Source organism: Thermobia domestica, chromosome 11 (assembly GCF_964235325.1).
Source record: "Thermobia domestica chromosome 11, izTheDome1.hap1.1, whole genome shotgun sequence".
Classification (NCBI taxonomy): Eukaryota; Metazoa; Arthropoda; class Insecta; order Zygentoma; family Lepismatidae; genus Thermobia; species Thermobia domestica.
Window position 1 is genome coordinate 18,491,198 of NC_137464.1, and position 25,142 is coordinate 18,516,339.

General features: G+C 37.1%; 1 protein-coding gene across 5 annotated transcripts in view; it reads left to right on the forward strand.

Moving 5' to 3' along the window:
• The window catches only part of Bruce (BIR repeat containing ubiquitin-conjugating enzyme), a 195,271-nt gene that overhangs the window by 8,366 nt on the left and 161,763 nt on the right, over positions 1 to 25,142 (forward strand). For all 5 annotated transcript variants that reach the window (XM_081730148.1, XM_081730149.1, XM_081730150.1 and 2 more), the window contains exons 2-7: positions 7,962 to 8,143; positions 11,116 to 11,250; positions 16,103 to 16,347; positions 18,385 to 18,513; positions 18,976 to 19,195; positions 23,062 to 23,263. In XM_081730148.1, coding sequence (XP_081586274.1) covers positions 7,962 to 8,143; positions 11,116 to 11,250; positions 16,103 to 16,347; positions 18,385 to 18,513; positions 18,976 to 19,195; positions 23,062 to 23,263 — 1,113 coding nt within the window. The remainder of the gene's footprint in view (positions 1 to 7,961; positions 8,144 to 11,115; positions 11,251 to 16,102; positions 16,348 to 18,384; positions 18,514 to 18,975; positions 19,196 to 23,061; positions 23,264 to 25,142) is intronic.

Genomic DNA, 25,142 nt, shown 5'->3' on the forward strand with positions numbered 1-25,142 from the left:
GATAATAAAAGTGCCTTTTGCACCTCTACTAAGGATTTGAACTGGCGTCCTCTAAGGTCATTATCCAAGGAATAGAACAGGTAATAATCGGACGGTGCAATGTTTGGGGAGTATAGAGGATGCAATAGTGTTTCCCATCCAAGGCGTAGAATGGTGTCCCGAGTCATCCTAGCCACGTGGGGCTTAGTATTTTCCTGTAACAGGAAGACCCATTGTGATTCAAAAGTGCTGGCTTCAGAGTTTTGAGTTTTTCTTGAACACGGCTCAACTGCTGACAGTACACAGTTGCATTGATGCTCTGACCAGCTGGTAGCAGTTCCCGATGCATGATGCCGTGAGCAATCCACCAAACACACAGGAGGGCCTTCTGGTGCATCGCTGGTTTCGGCTGTTTTGGAACTGGTTCATCATGCTAACCAGTGATGACGGCGTCATGGAGCTTCGTACAGGACCTACTTCTCATCATATATCAACACCTTGTGCAGAAATGTCCCCTTCCTCAGACGAGAAAACATAGAAACACAGGCCTCTGCTCGCATTGCCTTCTGGCCCATAGTGAAATCATGTGGGACCCATCCACCCAACTTGTAGTGCTTCCCAATTTGATGGAGGTGCTGCCGAACGATTTCTCCACTCACACTGAATTGTAGTTCCAGTTTCTCACATGTCTGCCCACTGTTTGCATCAATTGCTGCCTGACGATCTTCATTTTGTACATGTGTTGGTCTTCCGGCACGTGGTGCGTCTTCGAGTGTTTTGTCACCGTCCTTAAACTTGTTAAACCACTGCTACACTGTTCGTATACTCACGACACTTTCAGTAAAAGCCTGGCATATCTTCCGCCCCGCTGCATCGGCGTTTGACACCAATTTGAACTCGTACAGCATACATGCCCTTATAACGCTCCGTGGAGGTCCCAAGTTGACTGTCCTTACGCAAGTTCACGGAACTGCCACAACGAGGTTTGTATGTTGGATATTCTCACACCAATAACTAACCTTCGCCTTATCTTCATTTACATTCAACTCAGTGTGAGGGCCAATTGAACACAGACTTCCACAAAAAGCGACAGAATTTTGTTGGTTATCTTTATAGTTTCTTGACCAAACTTGGCAGAGAACTGTGGAATATTAAGAAACCAGCGTAAGAAAAATTTAAAATGCTTCCATCTATAAAGACAATGGCCAAAAACTGATTGATCAGAATAAGCCATAACAATGTGTTTCAAGTTTGAAATTTTCATTTTATTTGTGAAACGGGTAAAGGGATGAAAAACAAGACATTAACCGACACTGGGAAGAAGCAGACATCTATTTGAGGGTATAATTATCATGGCTGTCTGTTGAAGTCGGCTCAACTTTTTACACAGGAATGGGTCATGTAATATATCAAATTGTACTAGAATTTTACAAGAAATGCTTCCATAAGACATAATTACCGGTATGTATATTTGTAAGACATAATGAAATGCACGTTGATATGAATTCGTTGGTTCACAGGTTTCTTAACACGTTTTTTGTGAAAAGAATTCGTCAGGAAAACCTAATGTACACTAGTGAGAACACCGTACGTAGCTACTTACGAAAGGTATAATCAGCTTGAAATCGTTATCGACTGCATTCGGTTTTCCTGAATTGATTTAAAAATAAAAAAAAAATAAAAAATTCACGGGATTCTTCGCAGGAGAGGGCAGAGTTTGTCCTTTGGTTTTGTATTTTTAGCCATAAAAAGAGAAATGATGTGCAAAGAAGTATCACTGAGGCTGATTTATTTGATACCATCTCGGTATGCACGGTAGTATCAGATGACATAATCAATAAGAACGCCAGGAACTTTTACTTACGGTGGCGTTCAAAATAAAAGAGGATGTATACCCACAATAATGATATACATTTTTGCACAAACTCAAAGAAAATATTTTTACGCCCAGTGTTCTGTGTAAGGAAACTTGGGGAAGGATAAGGGTGTTTGAACTATGAAGAATACTGCCTGGATAGAATATCTATTTTTACAACAGAAGTTGTAAACGCAAAGAAATAAACTGCTGCAGTATTAAATTAAGAAAATATTTGTTTATGCCCAGAAACTTAAAATAAACTATTCATTTACTTGTTAGGGAGAGGCCATACCCTCCCTTGTGTAGTCCATGGATGTATTTGTATTGCAATTTGTTGTGTGTACTTGAGTAGCAGAGCATATCTTAACGGTACCATAGGCACTTGGCCGGTGCACCCGTGAGCAGAATGGCATGTATTAATTACATGTATTAGGAGCAAAACTTAGTCGTAGGGACCACAAACACACTTGTTTGCTCTGGGGCCTAATATGCTGTTAAAAAAGCACTGGAGAGTAGAGTAGAAACAACTAGCGCGGGGCCAAATTGGGAGCAATCGGGTTAAGGCCGGCCCTGAACCTGAGTAATTTCTTACAATAACGTAACAATAGTATGTTAATATTATGTTAGAAAGGAGGTCACTAACATGAAAGCAGAAGGAAATGGAAAACAAGAACAAAGTCCAAATTACGGAATAAGCAATCAATGTGCAGAGTTAAGGGTTAGTATATAATCCTTCTTACTTTTAAGAATTTTATTCCAGGCTTTTCTTTTGCCTAGATAGATGATACGTCTTCAGTTAGTAGGAGATTGTTAGTATTTTAAATCTAGATACACATGCGCGCAAAGTAACCGGAACTCTTCCATGCATTAGCAGGTGATGAGTCTTAGTATTATTAATGTGAGGGCTACAAGTTGCTGCCATCATCCAGGGGCCGCGGTGGCTCAGTGGTAGAGCGTTCACCTCTAGTGTGTGGGGTCCTTGGTTCGATCTTATCTCGTGCGAAGTGAACTTTGTTGAGGACAAACTCCATGTGCGTGGGTTTCCTCGGGGTTCTCCCGTTTCATATTTTCATTCCACCATTTCATTCATTACTCATCATCACCGTCTCCTTTAGCCTAACCGGCAAACTGTGGGACGTAAAATTCAAAGATTTCATTTCATTTTTTTTTTTCAAACTGATTCATAACTAATACCTATTTCAGCCACAATAGTTTCAGTGATATTCTCTATTTTCTCCATCATGACGGTTCATCTGTTAAAGGAGCAGTGAAAGTAATAACAAGTTTGGTGCATAAAGAGGAGGCTGTCTAGCAGAAAGAGGAGGCTGTCTTTCCTCGCCGCGTAAATTTGCGGCGACCACCTTGCATATGTGAAGAGCTCCATTGCTTGCAATGTCTTTCTACCCTGCGCGGCAGTTTGCTGCCAAATGAGAAAGAGCTGTAATAGTGCAGTGTTTTGTTTTGGGTTGCTTTGCTTTGTGTTGAACTCTTGGGGGACGTTTTTGTTAGTTTTTCCACAGCATTAGTATAAAAAAAAATAGGGAAAAACTAGTGATTGCGTAGTGTTGTACGAAGTAATGTTTCTCCCAGACATGTCCCCACCCCCGGAGAAGACCAAAATAATACGTCTATAATATTAATAATAAATAGAATAGTATCGTGTTAAAATAACATGTACCCCTCTGAATACTAACATAAGTATGCCCCCGGAACTTTTTTTTTTTTTTTTTTTTTTGAAAGAAACACTGGTGGCAAGTAGAAAGCAACGTGCTAGTACCAGGGTTGGCTGGTTTAAACCAGCTTTTTTTTCTTCAAAAACAACTGGTTTAAACCTTAAAAAAAAAAAACTAAATCGTATGAACTTCATGGTGACGTTTCCACATATCAAACCATCTGTATTAGTTTTTTCACCTGTTAATCACGGTGTCTCATGTACAATTCTTGGTCGAACCACAATCTTTCTTTCGAGTGTCACTTTAAGCGAAAGTCGTCTTCTTGATAACCTGGGAATTACATAAAGATATAAAGCCTAAACATGTATATATTTCTGCTGGCCTGAATGCCTGTTTTATAAAGAAGCAAAGGTTGCTTAAATACACCCTCCATTCCAAAAGAAACCGAACGTTTTAAAAAAACAAAAAAGCAATGTACATTTTGGAACAAATCATTTTTATTAATCAATGTATTCCCCTTCTGCATCGATACACATATTTGCACGCTCCAACAAGTTGTCAAACGACTTCTCCATGTCCTTTATTGGAATGGTCTTTAGGACGGCGGTCGTCGCCTTCTCAATGGCATCAATCGATGCGTGCCACTTTCCTTTCATCGCCAAATGCAGTTTCGGGAACAGATAGAAATCGCACGGAGCGAGATCTGGTGAATAGGGCGAATGATGCAACCGAATAATGTGATTTTTGACCAAAAATTCAGTTACAAGTCGCGAACGATGTGATGGTGCATTATCGTCCAAAAGAGTCCAACTGCCGATTTCGCGATATTCGGGCCGAATACGACGAATTCTTGCCAGCAAACGCTTCATGACGCCTAAGTAAAACTCTCCAGTGACTGTCTGGCCGGGCTGAACAAATTCTTTGTGGATAATTCCTTTTGAATCGTAAAAACAAATCAGCATCACCTTAACTTTTGACTTCACCAAGCGACTTTTTTTGGGGTGTTCCTTCATCCGGCGCTCTCCATTCAGCACTTTGCCGCTTTGTTTCGGGCTCATATTCAAAACACCACGTCTCGTCACCAGTTACAATCGATTTCAAGAAGTTTCGATCCTGCAAAGCACTTTTCACGATGTCTTTGCAATGCGCAATTCGATCAACTTTTTGGTCTTCGGTGAGTTTGTGTGGTACAAACCGCGAATTAACCTTCTTAAGGCCCAAAACTTCGGTCAAAATGCGGTATGCGGTTGTTTGAGGAATGCCTAATTCCATTTCAATAACTTTCACCGACGATTTTTTGTTATGTTTGATGAATTCACGCACTTTTTCGATGTTTTCTTCCGATAATCCGGTTCTGGTACGGCTTGATCTTTCGTCATCATCCAGCGTCTCTCTACCCGATTTGAATCGCCTGAACCACTCGTAAACTTGCGTACGAGATAGACATTCATCACCATATGCATTTTGTAGCATTTGGTGCGTTTCACTAAAAGTTTTACCCAATTTAACACAAAACTCAATTGCAGCTCGTTGTTTGAAACTCATTTTCCGACCGATGTACACAACACACTGACAGTTGAAACGCAATAACTTTGTTGCCGTGCATCCAAATGTCATGACATTTATACCAGTTGTCAATGAGGGACTACGCCATCTACCGGTAAAATATTACAACAGATGGCACTAGTGGTACTATTTGTTTTCAAAAGTTCGATTTCTTTTGGAATGGAGGGTGTATATTGATAGAAATTGGCAAAACTTATGGACTGCTTACGTAGCTTCCAACATTAGGCTGGATAGTTCTGTAATTCTATTTAATGATATCTACATACTAAATTTGTAATTTAATACCTCAGTTTTAATGTACTGATTGTGATACTTTCACCTTAAAATTTTACATGCAAAGTAATAACGGGATTTGCTTTGCATTTAAAGTAATAACAGTCTTTTCTCAATGGCTAAGCCGGTAGTTTCCCAATTTATATGTAATTCTGAATAATGGTTTCACTTGTGGAACTTTATCTTTTTTTCCTGAAATGACTCTTGATAATTATATTGCAAGTATGTAAAGATCAGTACAACGTATTTTTTATCAGGAGTCCTTCGTGAGTGAGTCGGCAGACTCATCGAATTTGTGGCTAATTAGTCCCGGTTTCGAGTCCAAATGGAAGACAGTTTCTCTCGGATGTAAGCCGGGAAGCGGTTTGGATTCCGCTTTAAGCTTATATGATCCCTTCCAGCGTAACCTCGTTGTTATATACTAACATCAAAGCGAAAACTTATTTCTGTCCGTATGTAATATAAATACATAGAGCAGATAATTTAAACAAAAATCTGGCTCAAACAACAACAACAAAAAAAAAAAGTTTAATAAAAAAAAACAGTTTTTTGGTTTTTCAATAACCCTGGTTAGTACAGCGCGTGCTGTGTCTGTGAAGTGAGGTAGAAATGCCTATCACGTGCTGTGTTTTCGGATTTACTTCTCGTGCGATTAAAGCTGAGGGAAATAAAGTACTTTTTTTTTTTTTCGGTTCCAAGTCGTGAGAAATCACCAGAGAGAGAGAGAAACAATGGCTCAAGAAAATCAATAGGAAAACTTTTATGCGAAATAAGAACGCTTATGTTTGTTCCAAACATCTTGAAGAATCCGACTTTGAGCAGTCATTTACTGAACGAAAAGCTAATGCCAGGATAATCATTACACGCAAACTGAGAAAGAATACTGTTCCAAGTATATTATTGAAAGGTTTAGAATCCGAGCCATCCACTAAGCGCTGATATATGTCCAGTTACCAACGTAAAAATATTGTACAAGACTCAGTTGACGGTTGCAGTCAAGAGCAGCGACGGTGTCACTTATGATTCTCAAGGTACTGTTTATAAATAAATGCAGATTCAACTGCTATACAATGTGAATTAGGGAGTGAAATATATCGGCTTGCCCCATAGCAGAACATGCCACGATCTGCAATGTGATCGCAGAAAATTTGCCGCGCCTGTGCAGAAAAATTGCAAGAGGAAAAAATAATATAGCCAACAAAAAAGTGTAAAAACATGCCTGTTACATGTAGATGCCTTAAATGCACGGACGACTCGCATATATATAGTTTGAACTGTTTATTACGTCACGTAAAGTGTATTTTTAACAATCACAAGGGTTTCTTGTGCAGAAAATTTTTGAAGAATTCGTGCAGAAAATTTTGACTTACAAAAGCCGATCGCAGAAAGAGAAAGTAAGTTCGGCTATCGGGCCGGCTTGTAGAAGGAATCAGTGACGATGGCAGTGTTCCTCAGAACATTGATTCATTGTTTAATTTTTCTGCATCAAGTGACAATGATGATGAAACGAGTGACGAGAGTTGTTCCACGGAGAGCGATACGGATAAATAAATTGAACCGGTAAATATGTTTCGTATTCTGGCAAACTTTACAGATGTTATTTCATTTTTGCCACATAATGCCGTTCTCCTGTACATATCTTGTAGCACAAAATTATAGGATCATTATTAATAATTGCAACAAAATGTGAAAATGAACATACTTATGTTTGGGAATCGGATCCATGATTAAAGAAAAGGCACTTGGGTGTTGTAGCAATCTCATTCACCAGCTATTTAAATGACATTGGTTTCGAAATTTTAGTTCCTTTTATAAAACGCTGAAGTTATGCTTTGTAGGAAAAATTACGTTTTATAATATTATAAAAACTTTTGTGCAGCCTATCATAAGATATTATTACTTTCTACATGCAGACGACATTTCTAAGTCTTTGCAATCAGTTCTGGAAAAGGAAATCGCACTTTAGAACATGCCACCGCACACTCACAAAGGAAATACTTATCACTATATGTATGGAAGCGTGCTCTTGCAGCTTGACCACAGATGACGTCATCACAATTTTTTGCCTCTGTTACTCGCTAACAACTGAACGTATCGCAATCAAACAAACACCATTCCTTTTAGAATTTTCAACTCTACAAATGGAAATAATTTGTAAAAAATGCATTTCTAAGTTGAACTGCTCATTTAAAGATACTCTTCCGGATCTAGGCGTATCCAGAGTTGTCATATGTCTAATTTAAAATTGCAGTTTTTCACTTGGATAACATCTCATAGGTTGGGCTTTCCCTGTGGCTTAATGTTTTATATGCTTGGAATAAATAAGGTACAATACGCATGTCCAAGGGCGTTTTTAGTTCGTCTTCTGAGTAATTGTACGAACTTTTTAATTCCTCCTTGTATAAATAGGAAATGATATTCAAATGTCCTTAATTCTTCAAACTTGAGATGTTCATAAATTTATTTTATACTAAACGTTTGTGTTTTGCCGCCAAATTTAAATGACAATGTTAGTGTAGAAATAAAAGTTTTTTTCTTTTCTTTCTTTCTTTCTTGTTTTGGATTGAACGGTAAAAGACTTTACTAAATATTGGTTTTGTTTTCTGTTTCAGCTCAATCTGGTTCAAACATTCAAGGCATTTATCTTGCAGGACAAGATAAAGTTCTTTTTACAGATGGTCGTGGGGTTGGTGTGAGGCGCGACTACAATGGAGTTCTTTTGTTAGATACTATATTACAGCTGCCTGTTACAAAATCTGAGGATTCTGTGAAGTTGGAGCTTCTTGTTTCTGAGGTAAGCTGGAATTCCAGTTGGTATTTGATAATGTATTCTTAAGAATAAAATTATTTTGTATCTACATTTTCAAATATTCAGAAGACTACAATTTATGCGCATGCAAGGGTACTCCAGTTCCAACTGATTTAAACGCATTTGTGTGTTTTATGAGATTGTCACTATTACATCTTTTCTGTGTTTACATTAGACTAGATGTTTCTGGTTTTACCGTATTTACGTGAATGTAAATATGTACCTTTTCTGCTTAGATATCCAAAATTACAGTTTGCACTAAATTCAAGTATAACTGTAATTCCTGACAGCGGAAATGAATCTGTTTCTGACATAAACAACTTCGAGTTTTCCAATGAGAAAAGCATTAATAATGATGAGTCACGCTCTTATTTCTGGAAGCAGTAAATTGTTAATCATTTCAAATGTTTATTTCATGTAGGTTGTATAGTAATGTTATTAACAACGAATGTGTCACGTAACAATAGGCCTCAGCTCTCAGTTCTGATAATTTATATACAAATCTATTGTATAAAATAAATTGACCCTCCTTTTGATGCGAACTACATATGCTACAAACTCATCTTTTATAATTTTGAGTTTATTATTTCGGCTGTGCATTAGGTTCACATAAGTACAATAGTTCAGACTATGTTAAAAAGTATGAGATTTAGTAATTTAATGCTGTACGTTTTGCCAGTGCAGTAATGATTAATGTTAAACTGACAGTTTCGTCAACGAATTAAACTGGAAGCAAGCTAGGTGATTTAACTTTGATTTACTTACTTGGAAACAACGTATAATAAACTAAGAGTGCAGAAATAAACTAAGTAGTGATTTATATATGCACTTTTCACACATTTTGTGTGCTATGAATTCTGTTTTCTTCCTTTATGTGGATGTTCTGCCCAAAAATGGCTTCTAGTCCGCTTCCTAGCTATTCGGGGCATCTAATGCAGAAAGTAAGGCAGGATTATCAACCCTTTCCCCTGTAGCTTACAGGGGTATATGCAAAACTGTAGCTTAGGACCCTGGAGTGAATGATAGTGAGAGAAGACAAGGGAAACTATGTATACAAAAATTTAACACTTAACCTTTATTACACGTATTAATTTGCAGATACCACATAATGTTACTTTTGACTTAAAATGACAAAAAGTCACTACAGACTAGATATATTTTAGAATTCCAATGTTCGCTCGTAATTATTGATTTTAATACAAGCTTTTCATAATGACAGCTCTTAAATGGAATTTATAATTTCCCTTGTGTTTCGAATTTTCCAATACATTTTAAAGAAATGATAGGATGAAACTCAGTAAAAGAGGAAGTTCAAAGAAGTGACAAAGAATAGGATTCATTGTTAATTTGAGCTCCAGTGGAGAGTCTTGAAGATGAGTTATATGTATCTCGAGTACATTTACTTAAAATTTGTATCAGAAGTATTCTTAATGGTTTATATATATATATATATATATATATATATATATATATATATATATATATATATATATATATATATATATATATATATATATATATATATATGGTATCCAAAAAATTTGTACCGCTGGCGAAAGTGAAATTCAAACGGCAGGTGTTGGCAACTCTGCGAGATGACGTCTGAAGTTGACATTCCGTCAGTTGTCAGTTAGTGCATATTTGTGAGCCATGTCGAAAGCAGTTCTGTATTAACTATATACCGGTAATCCTTTTAAATGAACATGTGTGAAATAATGATTTACAGCCATTTTTACTGTATGAGTTCAAATTGGGCAACATTGCTGTAGAAGCTGCTCGATGAATGTTTTCTTCGTCTGGAGAGGCATCAGCGAGGGAGCATACAACGCCAAAGTGGTTGAGCTGGTTTACGTCGGGAGATAAGTGGCTGCAAGAGAAGCCCCAAGCTGGGTGTCCATCCACATTCGACAAAGACCTGCTCAAGGAGGACATCGGGTGTATTCCACATAAAATTTGCAAGGAGGTTTGGAGTATCGAGTGAAACCATTTGACTGAATAACCTTGAAAAGATATGGAAGCTCAGTAAGTGGGTTCCTCATATTTTGACCGAGTAAATAAACTCAAGCGGCTCACTTTTTGCTCTTGACTGCTGTCACGCCATAAGGAAGCCCCATGTTTGACCAGATATTGACATGTGACGTGAAATGGGTGTTACACTTAACAGCTAAAGAAAATATCGTTAATCGTCCCCTGGTTCTGTGGTATTTGCTGCCAAACAAAACATTCATCATTTTTAATTGCTAGTGAGTGACATCATTGCAGCCGAGGTGTACTCGTCCCAGTTGCAAAGGGAACTCTGTCAGAAGCAATCAGCACTAGTCAACAGGAAAGGTGTGATCACTCTTCATGACAACGCCAGACCTCATACGGCGAAAGCGGCCAAGAAGGTGATCATCACGCTTCTTTGGGAAGTTTTACTTCATCCTTCTTAGCCCCGGACGTTGCTCTATTTAACTACAACTATTTGTGAATGGATTTGTGTGAGCGACAATTCCGAAACCAAGATGATGTAGGCAAAATAGTGCATTTTTCTCTCTAGGGACAAGAACTTTACACGCTTGGGATTTATAAGCTTGTAACTCGTTGGAAAGATGCAATTAAAGATGCGTATGTATCTTGCTGAATAATATGCATTTACACGAAGTTATTGAGTTGTTATTTGTCACTGCAAGAGGAAAACAACACTAAATTTTCTTTTTTGGGATATACATATTTGTATATATTCTGAGTTCTAAGGCAAGGAAGAGTAAGTAAAACACACATACATTCACATTAAAAAAGAATTATTCTACTAAACTTAATAATTTCAAGTGTTCTGTTTCAATTGTTTAAACTGGCGTGTTGTTACACAACTCCCAATTACATTTCAACAATTATACAAGTACTAGGTGTGGAATACTGTATACTAGTAGTAGATATTTTCAGACATGTATTGATATTTCTAACTAATATTTTAGGCTGTCATCTTACACAAATGTCTGCAGAACCTAGAACTTCCGGGAGTTGATCATACTCACGAAGTTATTGAAGAGCTAGCGAAGAAAATCAAGGATGGTCAAGCGAGAGGAAGGAAGGGAACGAAAGCAGTTAAGGTAAGAGAGAGGTGTTTGGAATTTAAAGAATGGATAATGCATGACTGGTCTTGGAGACCTGGTTTCAACTTCCGACAAAGTTGCACATTCTCATGTTTTAAATTTTACTGTATCTACAGCAGTAGGTTTGACTTCAAAATGTTGTGTTGGTTTCTGAACTTCAATTCAGTCGGTTAAGTACCCATTAATATATAGTCGCTGGTAGTTAAAGCAACGTGAACTCTGTGGCCAAATGACGACCATGTATATGATTCCTGTTCAATCACAAATGATTTTAGGGTAGGCTACTATAGTGATTTAGATTATATCCCAGTTTAAGTATTAGATCCGTCTCGGCTCTGAAAAAGAACGTTGAAATTAATGATCAATCAAAAGCACAAAGATTGTGGAGCTGGTCTGAGAATGGACAGAGTAAGATAGTGGTCAGTGCACCTGCAGCTTAAGCCGGTGGTCAGGTTTCGATTCACGGTCCATTTGCTTATTTTCAACGAACGTAAAAGGTTCGTTACTGAATTTCTCCCGCTATATATATATATATATATATAATGTGGAGAGAGGAGGGTTATTTGCGGACGAATTTTTCAATTTTGAGCCCTCCATTCAATAGAGCATCGAAAGCTATCTAAAGAAGTGATGGAATTTTTCACGACACACTTATCGTTCTCGATATATTGGCCCAAAAAAGTGCCCATTTCGGGAGATTTAGGAGCTATATGTTGGGAACTGTAAGTCATAGAGAGATGATATTATAGTGTTGATAAATACCTAAGAGAATGGTGAACATTTTGGTATCAACTAGTAATGGGGCGTTTACACTTAGTGACTCGCTGCATTTGCCACTAAATCGAAGCAACTAGGCCGAATCAGATTGATGGATGTGTTCAGTTATTTCAACCACAGAAAATAGAACGTCTTTTAATTCAGTTGCCAGTCGATTAGTCGCCTTCGATCAACAAGCGATTAAGTTGAAGACCCGTTTACACGGTCGATTAGGTTGAAAGTGACGTCAATTCAACTGAATCGAACGCAAATCGACTAAGTGTAAACGTCCCATAACCTGTGGCCACTGGCTCACTCACACTCGGGCGACAATACCGCTGCTTACATGCTATAAATTACATGTTTTGCACACTTATTACGAGGCGTATCCAGGAAGTAAGTTCCAATGGAATGTAAAAATTATTTGATTATTGTGGAACTAATAATACGAGGGAGCATCAGAAACTAAACTTACAAGACCAATATTTTTAGAGGTTCGTCTGTTATAGAGAAATGAGGAGCGTGCGGTAATTTTAAGACATGGAGTTGGAACTGTGCAGAGTTTCATCCACCCACCACCTACGGTGCTAGTTGTAGGTAAACACAAATGGCGACTCGTTTGGAAAACTGATCTCACGAAGAAGTCCGCTAGGTTATTCGATTTCTGTGGGCGAAACATGTAACCGTGGCTGAAATTCACTGGCAGCTCGTAGAGGTTTACAGAGAGACTATAATGTCTCGTCAGCATATTACAGAATACTGTCGAAAGTTTCCGGCTGGTAAAGAAAACGTCACCGATGAGGAGCACAGGAAGAAGACCACCACGCTGTTGAAGAAGTTTTGGTGGGACATCATCGACCACCCTCCCTAGAGCCCGGACCTCGTTCCAAGCGACTTCCACCGTTCTCACACTTGAAGGAGCACCTAGGAGTTTGTCGCCTCACTTCAAATGAGGAGGTGAAACACTTCGTGACAGCGTGGCTGAACGTGCAAAAACAGAATTTTTACCAGGAAAGAACCTTCAAACTCATCCCACAAAGCGACAAATGCCTCAACCGATATGGAGACTGTCTAAAAATAACCTAATGTATGTACTATCTGTTGGCTGTATTGGTTGTATGAAATAATATATACATGTTTCACTGCAAGCTTTTTAACCTTACTTTCTGATCACTCCTCGTACATGATCTTCTTTTTATCATATACACTATCTTTGTTGAGGAATCCGTCGTAACGCCGCATCAGCTTTTTTATGACCGTGTCAAAGAATTGTGCCACCAAGGACTGGAATCCGTTTCAAGTGGAGGAACAAATGGAAGGTGCTGCGGTCGAGAAATTGGCCACCTGCCTGATGTAACAGCAGAAAGCTCAAAGTAAATGCTAGCCCAATCTTGTGCTCCGGTATCAGTTGTTTTGAAACTCATCCTGCCCCAATGTACGAAACTGCAATTATTGGGTGACAGTCTCATGCAGCAGGAACGAGGACCTGACAAGAGTTCAAACGTTAAACATTATGAACCAACGGTTGTGCAGAATTGCGTGGTGTATACTTTCCAGCAATTGTGACATAACCATGGACGGTCGGCCACTACGGTATTCGTCTACACTTTGATGCGGCGTGGTGTGAGTTGTCTGCATTGGAGCTACAACCCTTAGACGATATCAAAACAGAAAAAATCATACGTGAAGACGAAGAGTTCAGCTGAAGACCATGGAGCATGGAAGCTTCTCAGTTGCGACAATGACTTCCCAATAATGGCAGAATACCTATGAAGATGAATCTTACGTGAGTTGTTTGGTTTCCTTTTCACCCGATATTTCTCTTCCGAAAGCTTTTCCCAGGGAGCGAATTTCCTGAGAAAAAAACTTGAATACTCTTTTACGTTTGGTTCACAGTTTTTTCATGATGTCAGTAAGGAAGAATTAAGCATATAATCTTTGTAAATACTAATGTAATTGATGAGGTGATCTTGTAAAATACCACGTGGAATGTCCTGTAACTTTTGTATTAATTATGTATAAAAAATAATAATAATAATGCTATATAGTTGCATACGCGTCTTGGGCGTGGGAGATCCAGATTCGTTTTCCGGTGGGAATAGTTAGGATCTCACGATATTCTGTAGGTACATGTTTCATATAGCTTTAGTGCTGAAAGAGATGTTAATCCCCAAGGGAATTAATACATATGAATGAAGTTAGGAAAATGGTTTACAAAGAGAATTAAATAGGTACACATTCCTGTCTCCGTCAACATACAAAAGAATAAGTGTAGAGCATAAGAAATGAGATGCATATATATATGTATTATGGAGGGACAATCAATGAGTTTATATTACCGATATATAAGATCGTTACAGTGTTTACGAATACTGTATAGGCAGAGTGCAACGCTGCATATTTAGATAAATTGTGTGCAATGATGTTCTAGCTGATCGAGTAGCTTCGCGTCTGATGTTAGTTTTCATCATTTTAGAAGAAATAATTGCCTTGTAGAACGTTGCTAAGGAAGAGAGGTTCCGTATTTCTGTTAATCTGTATAGAAGTCGTAAAGTTTATTCAAGGAACGTTCAGTACTTCATGTAAACATATACACGTGGTGATTGTTTGCTTTTATTGGTTAGAGACCCTTAGAACACCCGTGCGGCAGAAGAAAATAGTCCTTGCTTATAAGGCTCATTACCAGAATTCCTTTGAATTAGACAACAGAAACAACACTTTATCTAAGAACTAAATTCAATTAATGCAATAAAAGAGAATATACATGCATTGAAAGTGGTTTTGACCCAACTTTAGCGCGAATCACAGTTAACAATATGGTCACATGCGGGGAATAAGTAAAACATCGACAGGGTACAAGCATGTGCTTCTCGGAAGAAGCGCTGACCGATAGCCAATCATCCAATGACTGGCGGAGTAATACAATTCTGCAATGTTTACATCAGGATCAGAAGGTTCGTTGAATGAACTTTAGAATGTGCATCTATTGCATAGTGATAGTGTTTATAGCGTTGTAAAAGTTAATTTCGTGTCAAAAGTAACTCCGAGATCCTTACGACTATTGACTCTCATGATGGGCGAACCATTTATCTTGTATGAGGTTTCTACATTTTAAGGAAAAATGTTACGTATCTACTTTTACCGGGATAAACTTTTAGGAGACATTTTATATACGAAGAGGAAAAATTATGTTGTTGTGAAGTAGCTCAGAGTGTTATGTACTGTTCATTTCCCTGAAGATTGTTTGAACGGTACAAAGCCTTTTACTGTTGCATGAACAATCTCGGCTAAGGAATCCACGGACTCGTCTATTGTCCTTTCTAGTAAAGGGTTCACGGTAACACTTGTAGGGTTTTACAGATTTCACCTCCAGGAGACCCTTTTCCAGTCATGTAGAAACTTCCTTTTTTTTGAGTTGGGTCGCTGGTTACTGGGGGAAGGAGTGCGACAGGGAACGTGGAAGGTCACTTTTAGAGACTCACGGTCTGAAATAAGCAAGTGTTTAGATGGGATGACACTTTTTTGGGGGGGAGGGGGAGTTGAGATTGTATAATCTAAGTAAAATTAGACCGGATATTACGTACTTTAAGTTCTCTTGTTTGCGATATCACTTTATTTTAATTTGGAATCACCAAAAAGGAAAACATATTATTGACAATTGAAGCAAAGCACTTTTGGACAGAACTGTTCGGTTCAAGTGATTCCTAGGAATGTACTTCAATCATGAATGGCTGCGCGAATCACGTTAATAACTGTTACATCTATATATAGAGGAGCTGTAGACGAAAAATGCATAGAACAAAATAATTATTCGTGTATTGAAAACGGTGTTTTCCAGTTAAAACATGGTTCTTAAGAGGTATTCGTATTTCATTGTAAGTGAAAAATAGCAGGCATTGTGATTCATATTTATATATATAAATAGTAGGAACTATCTGTTGTAAACGAAACAATTTACAGAAATACATGACATTCACAGCTTTTTCATTAGTCTCTTACATTTGCGATAGACATCTGTCTTTTCATTGCATTTTCTTTTCGTGAAATTTGTTTTCAGCCTTATAATACGTGATCCTGTTTCTTGTTGTTTCAGTGGAATACAATATGCTTAGATCTGCCGCATTGCACACTAAAATTGGTGTGCGCTGGAATGGTACAGGAGTTAAAGAGGCAGAATCGATACATCCCTGCATTAAGTATAGCCTCTGCCATCAATGAGCGTCTTAACTGTTTACTTCCATCATTCCCAGGAGAAGGTGTTTCTGCGGATAGAGCTCTTATGTTTAGTGAAGCTGCAAGGCGAGAAACGTTTGGAAAATGGCCTCACATGAACTACAAGTAAGAATTACTTTTTGTAGTAGTTTATTCGTGATTTATTTTCGTGTACTAGTCCTACGCTTATTGTGATTAATGGACACATTGTGATCATTAAATATATATATATATCGGGTGTTTCCACCGACAAGGCTTAGGAGGTAATTCCTGACACCAAGATAAGACAAAAAAGTATAGACTAACCTGAGTGTACAAATGATTCCTTTCGGGGTTATTGGCTACCAAAAACATGAAAAAATGAACTATAAAGATCCATAGCTCCATATGCCGTAGTCGGGTCAAGACTTCACTTAGGAACTAGTATGTGTTCTATCCAGAAATCTATTTTTCAGAATCCTAAGGTACTCACGCAGCAATTCCTATAGAGGAAGTTTGGCTATGAGCATATAATTTGAAGTGCTCACCACCTACCTCTATAGAAATTGTTGCGGAAGTACCGCAGGATTCTGAAACATGGATATTTGGATAAAGTGTATACTAGTTCCTAAGTGAAGTCTTGACCCGACTGCGGTAAGTTCCATAGTTTTGGAACTATGGACCTTTAAAATTAATTTTTTCATGTTTTCGACAGCCTATAATTCCGAAAGGAAGCATCGATGCACCCAGGTTGGTCTATACTTTTTCTTATTTTGATGTCAGAAATCACCTCCTAAACGTTGTCGGTGTTGTTTTGAAACACCATATATATTGGGTGTTCTAAAAATGTCGCCCACCGACCACAGAGCACTATTCTACAAGTCAAAACTATATATATATATATATATATATATATATATATATATATATATATATATATATATATAGATAGATAGATAGATAGATAGATAGATAGATAGATAGATAGATATTTGTATACATTTCGGGCCCTCGTCTTGAGACGCCAATTGCATTATGTGGCAACGTCACAGATAAAGAATCATAAAGTAGACAAGTAGACCTATCAATTTATCATATAGTTATATCGATTCTTTCCACATGGTAGTTGAAGTCGATAAAGATTGACACTACCATCACTTATTAGTGTAACAATCGATGTAACTGTTCGATGGATTTGTAAAGTAATGCTAACGGTTCTACGACGTTGCCATATAGTGAAATCTTTATTTTCCGTAGCGGCTGGAGGAAAGCCCGGGGTGCCATTTCAGAATACCCTATATATATATATATATATATATATATGTAAATCAAATAGTTGGAAATTACAGATGTAGTTCTTTAAAGGCGCAAATTCATTTCCCTACCCTCTTTCCGAAGTCCATATTTACATTGGATGATATTGCGCGTTTATGCAACTGGTCGTACTTAATAGGAGACAAAACGATGTATGGACGTGTATATCTCGCCTACCAGAGTACGACATATATAGTTCTTATTTAGGATTTTATGGTTATGTTAGAATTATTTATTACTACTTGCGATCCTTAATACTCATTTTTAAAATAGGCTGTTATTATGTATACAACAAAACATATAACTTGTATGTTACCCAGTTTCTTTTGTTCATTCAAGTTTCATTGATTCTGTAGTGAACGTAAAAGACACCCACGTCGATCATATGACTACGATTCTAATTTTACTAGGATTAGTAATGGTATTGAAACATTGGTTTGTAATGTCCTTTATTATGGAAATATACATTATTTTAGTCACCCAGTTCCAAAACTCTCTTTGTCTACTTTCTTGGAATGTGTTTTCTTTATCGTTTATGATTTATTATTACCTAATTTCAGCTAATTTATTCCATTTAATGTGTTCAGGCATTTATTTTACAAAACTTATTTTGCTTGCTTTCAGTACAAATTAAGATAGAAAAAAGAAAATAATCTTCGCGAAAGTTTTGTAAAGTGAACAAAAGACGTTTTGAAATTGAACAACTGTTATATTCTGCTCGTCATCGGACTCAGTGAAAATTATAATGAACTCATTAACGTTTTACTTTAGTGAAACTCTATTAGTAGTTATTCCAATATCTTAATTGGATATAATTGTATACTAAAACACTTAAGTTCATTAACATCTGCTTTTATCTTATACGTGAAGGTGGGCGTTGCCAGACCAAATGGCTCAGGCAGGATTTTACCATCAACCAAATTCTACAGGAGACGACAGAGCCATGTGCTTTACGTGCAGTGTATGTCTTGTATGTTGGGAACCGACGGATGAACCATGGTGAGTACTACTTAATTTACGTAATTGTACTCATTTGACATAGGTTAATATGAAAGGAATTTTAGACTTCTAACCTATGGTATGCATAAGTATCGGAAGTCATATGTTTATTCCAATAGAATGCAACGAAGTAATTTACTGAGGGTAATTTCTTCGGCAACTACAATCTGTTCCCCACCGAAAATAAAGCTTGGAAGTTAAGAAATGCACATCGAAAATACAATAAATATTTTTTGCAGAAATAATATTTTCACAAATGTAATCTTCCAATTCACAGAGCTGCCTCACATTGAGACTGTTAACTAGATATGCATTTAGCAAGTATACTTCAGATTTTCGCTGATATATCTTGTGTCAATAAAGTGAAATTATAGTCTACTCAACTTGTGTAATAATGTGATGATGCTGTGTACAGAAACTGCTTCTCAAGTATTAACATGTTTTCTTCAAAATTTATTTCAGGTCTGAGCATGAAAGGCATTCTCCATCGTGTCCTTTTGTGAAAGGAGAATATACTCAGAATGTTCCGTTGTCAGTTACATACGCCACATCACCTGCGGTTATGCTTGATGAAAGAGGAGAGAAAGTGTCGTGTATTGGCACGTCTTCAGTGCCAGATTTGTTACCAACAGCTACGAGAAATGGAAACGTGGTGATATGGAATGTCTCCAGGCAATTGAAGGTAAATCAGTACCTCACATAATTTATGCATTGTCATTATATATAAAATGTATGAAGTATTTTTTGTTTAAATACGGAATTTGTAATTTTCTCGAGTAATACTCCCTATTTGAGGTGCGCATGATTATTTTGTAAACAGTATTAAGATGAAGTTACGGTCAATGCTAAATCAGTATGGTGTCATGGCCACCACAAGAGATGTAAGGGGGAAATTTTTCTCACTCCTCGATTTGCGAAGCGGGTTTAATTTTTGGGAATACATGCCAAAACATGTTTCGAAACACCATGATATTTAGTCTGAGTATAATATTGAATTCTTGATGCCCGTGTTTGTCATTTTTAATTTGGCTGAAGATGACAAGTATGAGGAATATGAAAGTGATATGTGCTTTGTTTCATTATACAAACAATTGGCAAAAACTTCAAAGCTATTTCTGTAAACTCTAAAAGTGAATTTCTTGTGAACACAAAACAATGACTTACTGTCTGTACAATTTTTGTTATTATTATTGCCATAATGATAAGTATTTTATTCATCAAGATATAGAGAAACAAACTGTTAATAGTACTCATCATCTCAGATATCCTAACGACAAAATCGAGTAGATTCGAAATACCGGGAAAAAAAGTTAGGTTTCGATATTGTGTTATAAAGTCAACTGGTTTATCTAAATTCTGCACTCTAGTATTCCTGTTATAGTTTTTCTGGTTACACAAGTAGTTGGTGAGAAAGCAATTAGTATAGTATGTACCAAAATATATATGTATGTACCGTTGCCTGCACAAGTGCATACATTATTATATCAGTACATTCAAAATAAATTGGTCAGGTGGACTACAAAAGCTACAAATACGTAGTCCGTAATGGTAGAAATACATGAAACGTAAAGCAGTGGGCGGTGTATAACGTAGATCTTCCAATACTCCGAGCGTCGTTTCCGGTGAGTTCCAAGTTAGCATACAAAATAGGGAATTTTTTAAATTTTATTTTCCAGCAACTTACAAGCATTTTTTTTTTTTTTTTTTTTTTGTTTGTTAAAATTTCCGGAAGAAGGGGGGAAAAATTACAAGGAACATGGTTATCAGGTAAGAAAAAATATCTGAATAAATAAATGTAAGACATATACCGGCTGATGCTGCCTTATCTGGCAACCAAGTTGTTTCAAGCCGCAGCTACACTATTTGGAACGATAAGTTCTGTTTATTCTATTGAACTATCCTTTAGAATTTGGTAGTTTCCTTTGACATACCGATAATATGATTTCGTTATGTTATCAAAAATATTTAAATAAGCCATTCCTATGAAAATAATGGCCCATAGTGAATAACATATATGTCATATGCTATACGTGCAGTGTGTCTTGTATGTTGGGAACCTACGGATGAACCATGGTGAGAACTACTTAATTTACGTAATTGTACTCATTTGACATAGGTTAATATGAAAGAAATTTTAGACTTCCAACCTATGGTATGCATAAGTATCGGAAGTCACATGTTTATTCCATGCGTTTCTGACGATTGTTCATGAGAGTTGATTGATACAAGAAATTGTGCTTGTTATAACTGAAAGCTTAAAAAAAAATATTGCAATCATTGTATTTGTAGAATCGAGCAAGTTGAGTCCTTCCCGGAAATACAGAGGACTTTTAATCAGTGTCTTTTGTCTTTAGAAGCGAAGATGGCAAATAGTTTTAACGTAATTGACTATACAGATGGTTATCAAAATTATGGAAACACCTATGGAAAATCGCAAATTAAGAGATTAATATGGCATTGGATCATTTTTTACCCTCGGAAGCACTGATGCGGCGTGGAATGAAATCATGGAGGCCGAGAATGGTAATAAGTGGAATATTACGCCATTTCACGTTCAGTGCATCACTCAGTTTCATAAGAGAGGATGGAGGCGGAAATCTGCGTCGGCTTTGCCTCTAAAACGAACCACAAATGTTCAATAATGTTCAGGTCCGGGAATCGGGATGGCCAGGGACGGTGTCCATCCAAGTATTCCTCTACGCACACTGCAACAGCTTCAGCTGTATAAATGGACGCATTATCATCTTGGAGTCATTGCACGAAAAGAAAATTTAGATCATAGGATCCACATTGTCCTCTCAAATGGCAACAAAATTACTATCAGTGACGCAACCGGTAATCGTCAATACAGGACCCATTGAAAACCAGGATATTGGGACCTGAGCATCACAGAGCCACCACAATATTTGACGATTGAGCGGAGACACTGCAGATCATATGCATCTTTGGGCGTCCGCCACATAGAAACGACGCCCATGGTTTGAATTAATGTGAACGATGATTCATCCTACTACGTCACAAGTTTCCATTCATCAGCATGTTCGCTTCGCCATTGGGGTCATGTTAAAGCGTGATAGACCCTTAGCGGTTTCGCCTGTCAGGGTTCCCACTAATCTGAAAATCCTGGAAAATTGGAAAAGACAGAGAATTTAAATTTCATATTTTAACTTCACACAATTCAGGATTAATTTCTCTTTTTTCCTTAACCGGGTATTTAGTAGGGGATTTTATAAAAACAAATTAGATTGTTTTTCGAAACTTCTCGGCCACCACATATATGCATGTACATTCATAGTAGATAAAGGAAAAATATAGTTCCTTTTTTACATTATACAGAGTGTCTCAAAAGTTCCCTGACATAGGACAACTCTGTTATTATCAAACCTACAACAAATGTAAGAGGAGAAACCGTCTCCAAATATGATGTTTTCAGTTTAAATGAAGGGATTTTTTTTTTTAAATCGGACGAGCCGTTTGAGCTGTACACTCTTTATGCGCTCAATGTTAAATGAAAATGAAACGTTGCCATTTACCTGGACCCATAACATGAATGAATGAAGTTAATGCTTTATGCTAACGTGTCGATGGCCAGCCCCCATTTCAAACAGAATATAGACTTGGAGATTTATAGATCGTGACCTGCAAAAATCTGGAAAAGTTAGGGAATTCTTGCTCGCCAAATGTGTGATAACCCTGCCTGTGCAACCCGACCCCATGTCTGTCATGTAACTCGCGGTGGATTGTAACATAATTGATTAGATCATGAAGGTGGTGTGCAACAATTGAACATATCGAGAAAATTAAAATCATAAAGTTTGGTGATGGCATTTATTAGTGGATAGCTATACGCATTACACATTTCTCTCTCTTCGTCCAGACGAGGAATCACTTAAATGTTGTGTAGCAAGAATAACACAACGTTTTCTCAAAACTAATTCTTTCAAAAATATGACACACTTATCCTCTAAATCATTCAGTTGTAGACAGAAGCTATGGTAGGTGCTGGTTGAGTTCCTGCGTTACGTGCGCCGCAGACGCACAACGGTTCTGGCGACAATCCGCTTTAATGCTCAGCAGGATGTCACTGAAGTTTTTTTTCTGACTTGTTCTTCTTCGGCGATGTGACCATGAGTTTCGTAGGCCATTATTACCTTCGACACTGTTCTCGCGACACACCAACGCACGTGCTACTTTGGTCACGCTCACCATTTAACCGAATTCCAACAACTTTGAAAATCAGAGGTCGCCCATATTACAATATCACCGTCTGCTCAATCACTGCACACTTCCGTTCTATTGCTTTTCACGTAGTACGGAGTTTGCCCTAACATCCCACCACCAACAGCTCGGCGCAGTAGTAGTCGGTCACCTGACCGTTGCCTATACAAACATTGACGAGTTTCCAGCTCCAGGTATTTTCCATTATTCTGATAATTATCTATATATATAAAACAAACTGGCGAGTCAAAAATAATTCTCTACTGCCATACAGAATATTCCATAATTGGAGTGAAAATATAAGTTTTGGTATTTTTCTATGTTTTGCAGAAGGAAGTTAGTTTCTCTGTCAATATGCGAGACCCATGTATCCAGAAGTTTCGACACTATCCTATGCAGTATAATGATATTGGCTTTGTACCTCAAGAGGCCTGGGTTGAGGAGAATAAGGAGAGTGAACAACCGAAGAAACGATTTAGTGATATTTTGAGAGGTGATGTTGTGGAAATTCCTCTGTCAGATATTACAGTAGGTAAGTAGTTGAGATGTGAGCAGTTGGGTGCAGTTCAGTACTACATTGACTGTATTAAATTCTATTAAGTAATCTTCGTAGCTAAGAGGTTGATTAATTGCTAAATTTTAGGAGACAGGCACACGTAGGAAGCTATTTCGGGAGGGTGCAAAGCTTGTGGGGGATCCAAATTCAATATGAGGAAAAAATATAATATCTAAAATTGCTCCTAAAATTAAACTAAATTTACAGAAAGGTTGAGATTTCTGACCCATATCATGCGTAGTCCAAGATTTTCGTTTGTGTTACATCAGAATTCAAAATCAAATTCGGCATATATAAGTTTTTCTTGACTAAAGCATATGAATTGCTCTGATTCAAACAAAATATTTGGTAGAACAAAGATAATCTTTGAAACCTCAGTATCGAACATGTATTTCCTATTGTTTTTCTACATCTTTTGTTGCTTGAAACGGACGGATTCTTCTTCGAAGCAGTAGCTTTCACTTCTGCCGCTCATAACTGTAGAACCAAGAAAAGTCTAAATGTTTATTTACCTATCTTCTGTTTTCTAGAAGGATAGGTTTCTTTTTATTTTATATTATTTATCATAGAAAACAGACCGTGCGATGTTTCTGTGGTTAGAACGGATTAATTCTATGCAGGGGTGGCAAAAAAACAAGTTTTCCTTGTTTGGTTTTTAAATAACTTTAATTTGCTTTAATTATTCCTTTATGTTTACCATACCTGTGGGTGCATGTGTGTGAAAAAAAGAAATAAACTAAGGAATTGCTTGATGGATCATCACCAAATTTGGTCAAAATATAGTCAAGAATTAGGAATTGAATTTGTTATTAAAACCACCTACGCAAACCGGAAGTGGTTTAAAACCTTTTCTGATTTGATTTTTGATCAACATAGATCGAAAACTGTAATATGTAGTGAGATCGGTAGTTTTCTGCTTCGTAAGAACATATTTAATCTCTATTATTAACTCTCTACTAAAATCGAATATGGTTCAAATCAAACATATTCTGGTTTCAATAAATATTGATCTACATAGAGCAAAATCGGAAACAGATAGATGAAAGCGGTTTCCGCTAATCGAACAGCTCTCAAGCGTCTCAAGTGTACCTTTCATCTCCTCTTTTGATCTTCAATTAAAACCTGAAGTCGTAGAAATTAACCCCTTCCGGTTTCAATAGTGATCTCCATAGAAGAGAAATGGAAAAGCGAGAAGTGGTTTTTTGCTTTTTATTCAGTGTTCTAAAAATAACTACTATTTTCTGTCTTAAGCTTCTATTCAAACCAAAAGGAATGGAAATCAACCACCTCCAGTTTTAACGTTGATGGCTATAGAACTAAAACCGAAATAGATAACAACAAGCGGTTGTTAACTAATAAAATAATAAAATTAATGAAAGTGTATTTAATTTTTGTTGAGGTCCTATAGCAATAAAAAGTTTTGTATAACTAATAATCTAAAACTGATATCTGGAAGTTGCCAACATTTTGTAAGCCTGTAATTTATGTATTACTCTATATGTACTATTAAATAAAAGAGAAGTGGGGGACTCTTATCGCCCAGGACACAATACTATAAATAAGAAAGTAAAATTTGAGCAGAATATATATTTTTTTTTCACGAAAGCAAAGGATAAGGAAGATTTTTTGGAAATACTTATCCTAATGGAGTTTTTTTTTTTCCTACAAGAATTGTGTACCTCACGAATCCGTGAAGATAGAAAGATTGAACTCGGTACAAACACTTAATTAAAAACAAAGGAATACGTGTTTCGGCTCAAATTTCCCTTTGTTTAATGACAAAATTTGCCGAATTTGAGGATTCATTGAAATTTGAGATCTGAAGTTTGATAACGTTGACTTCGGTATAGCACTC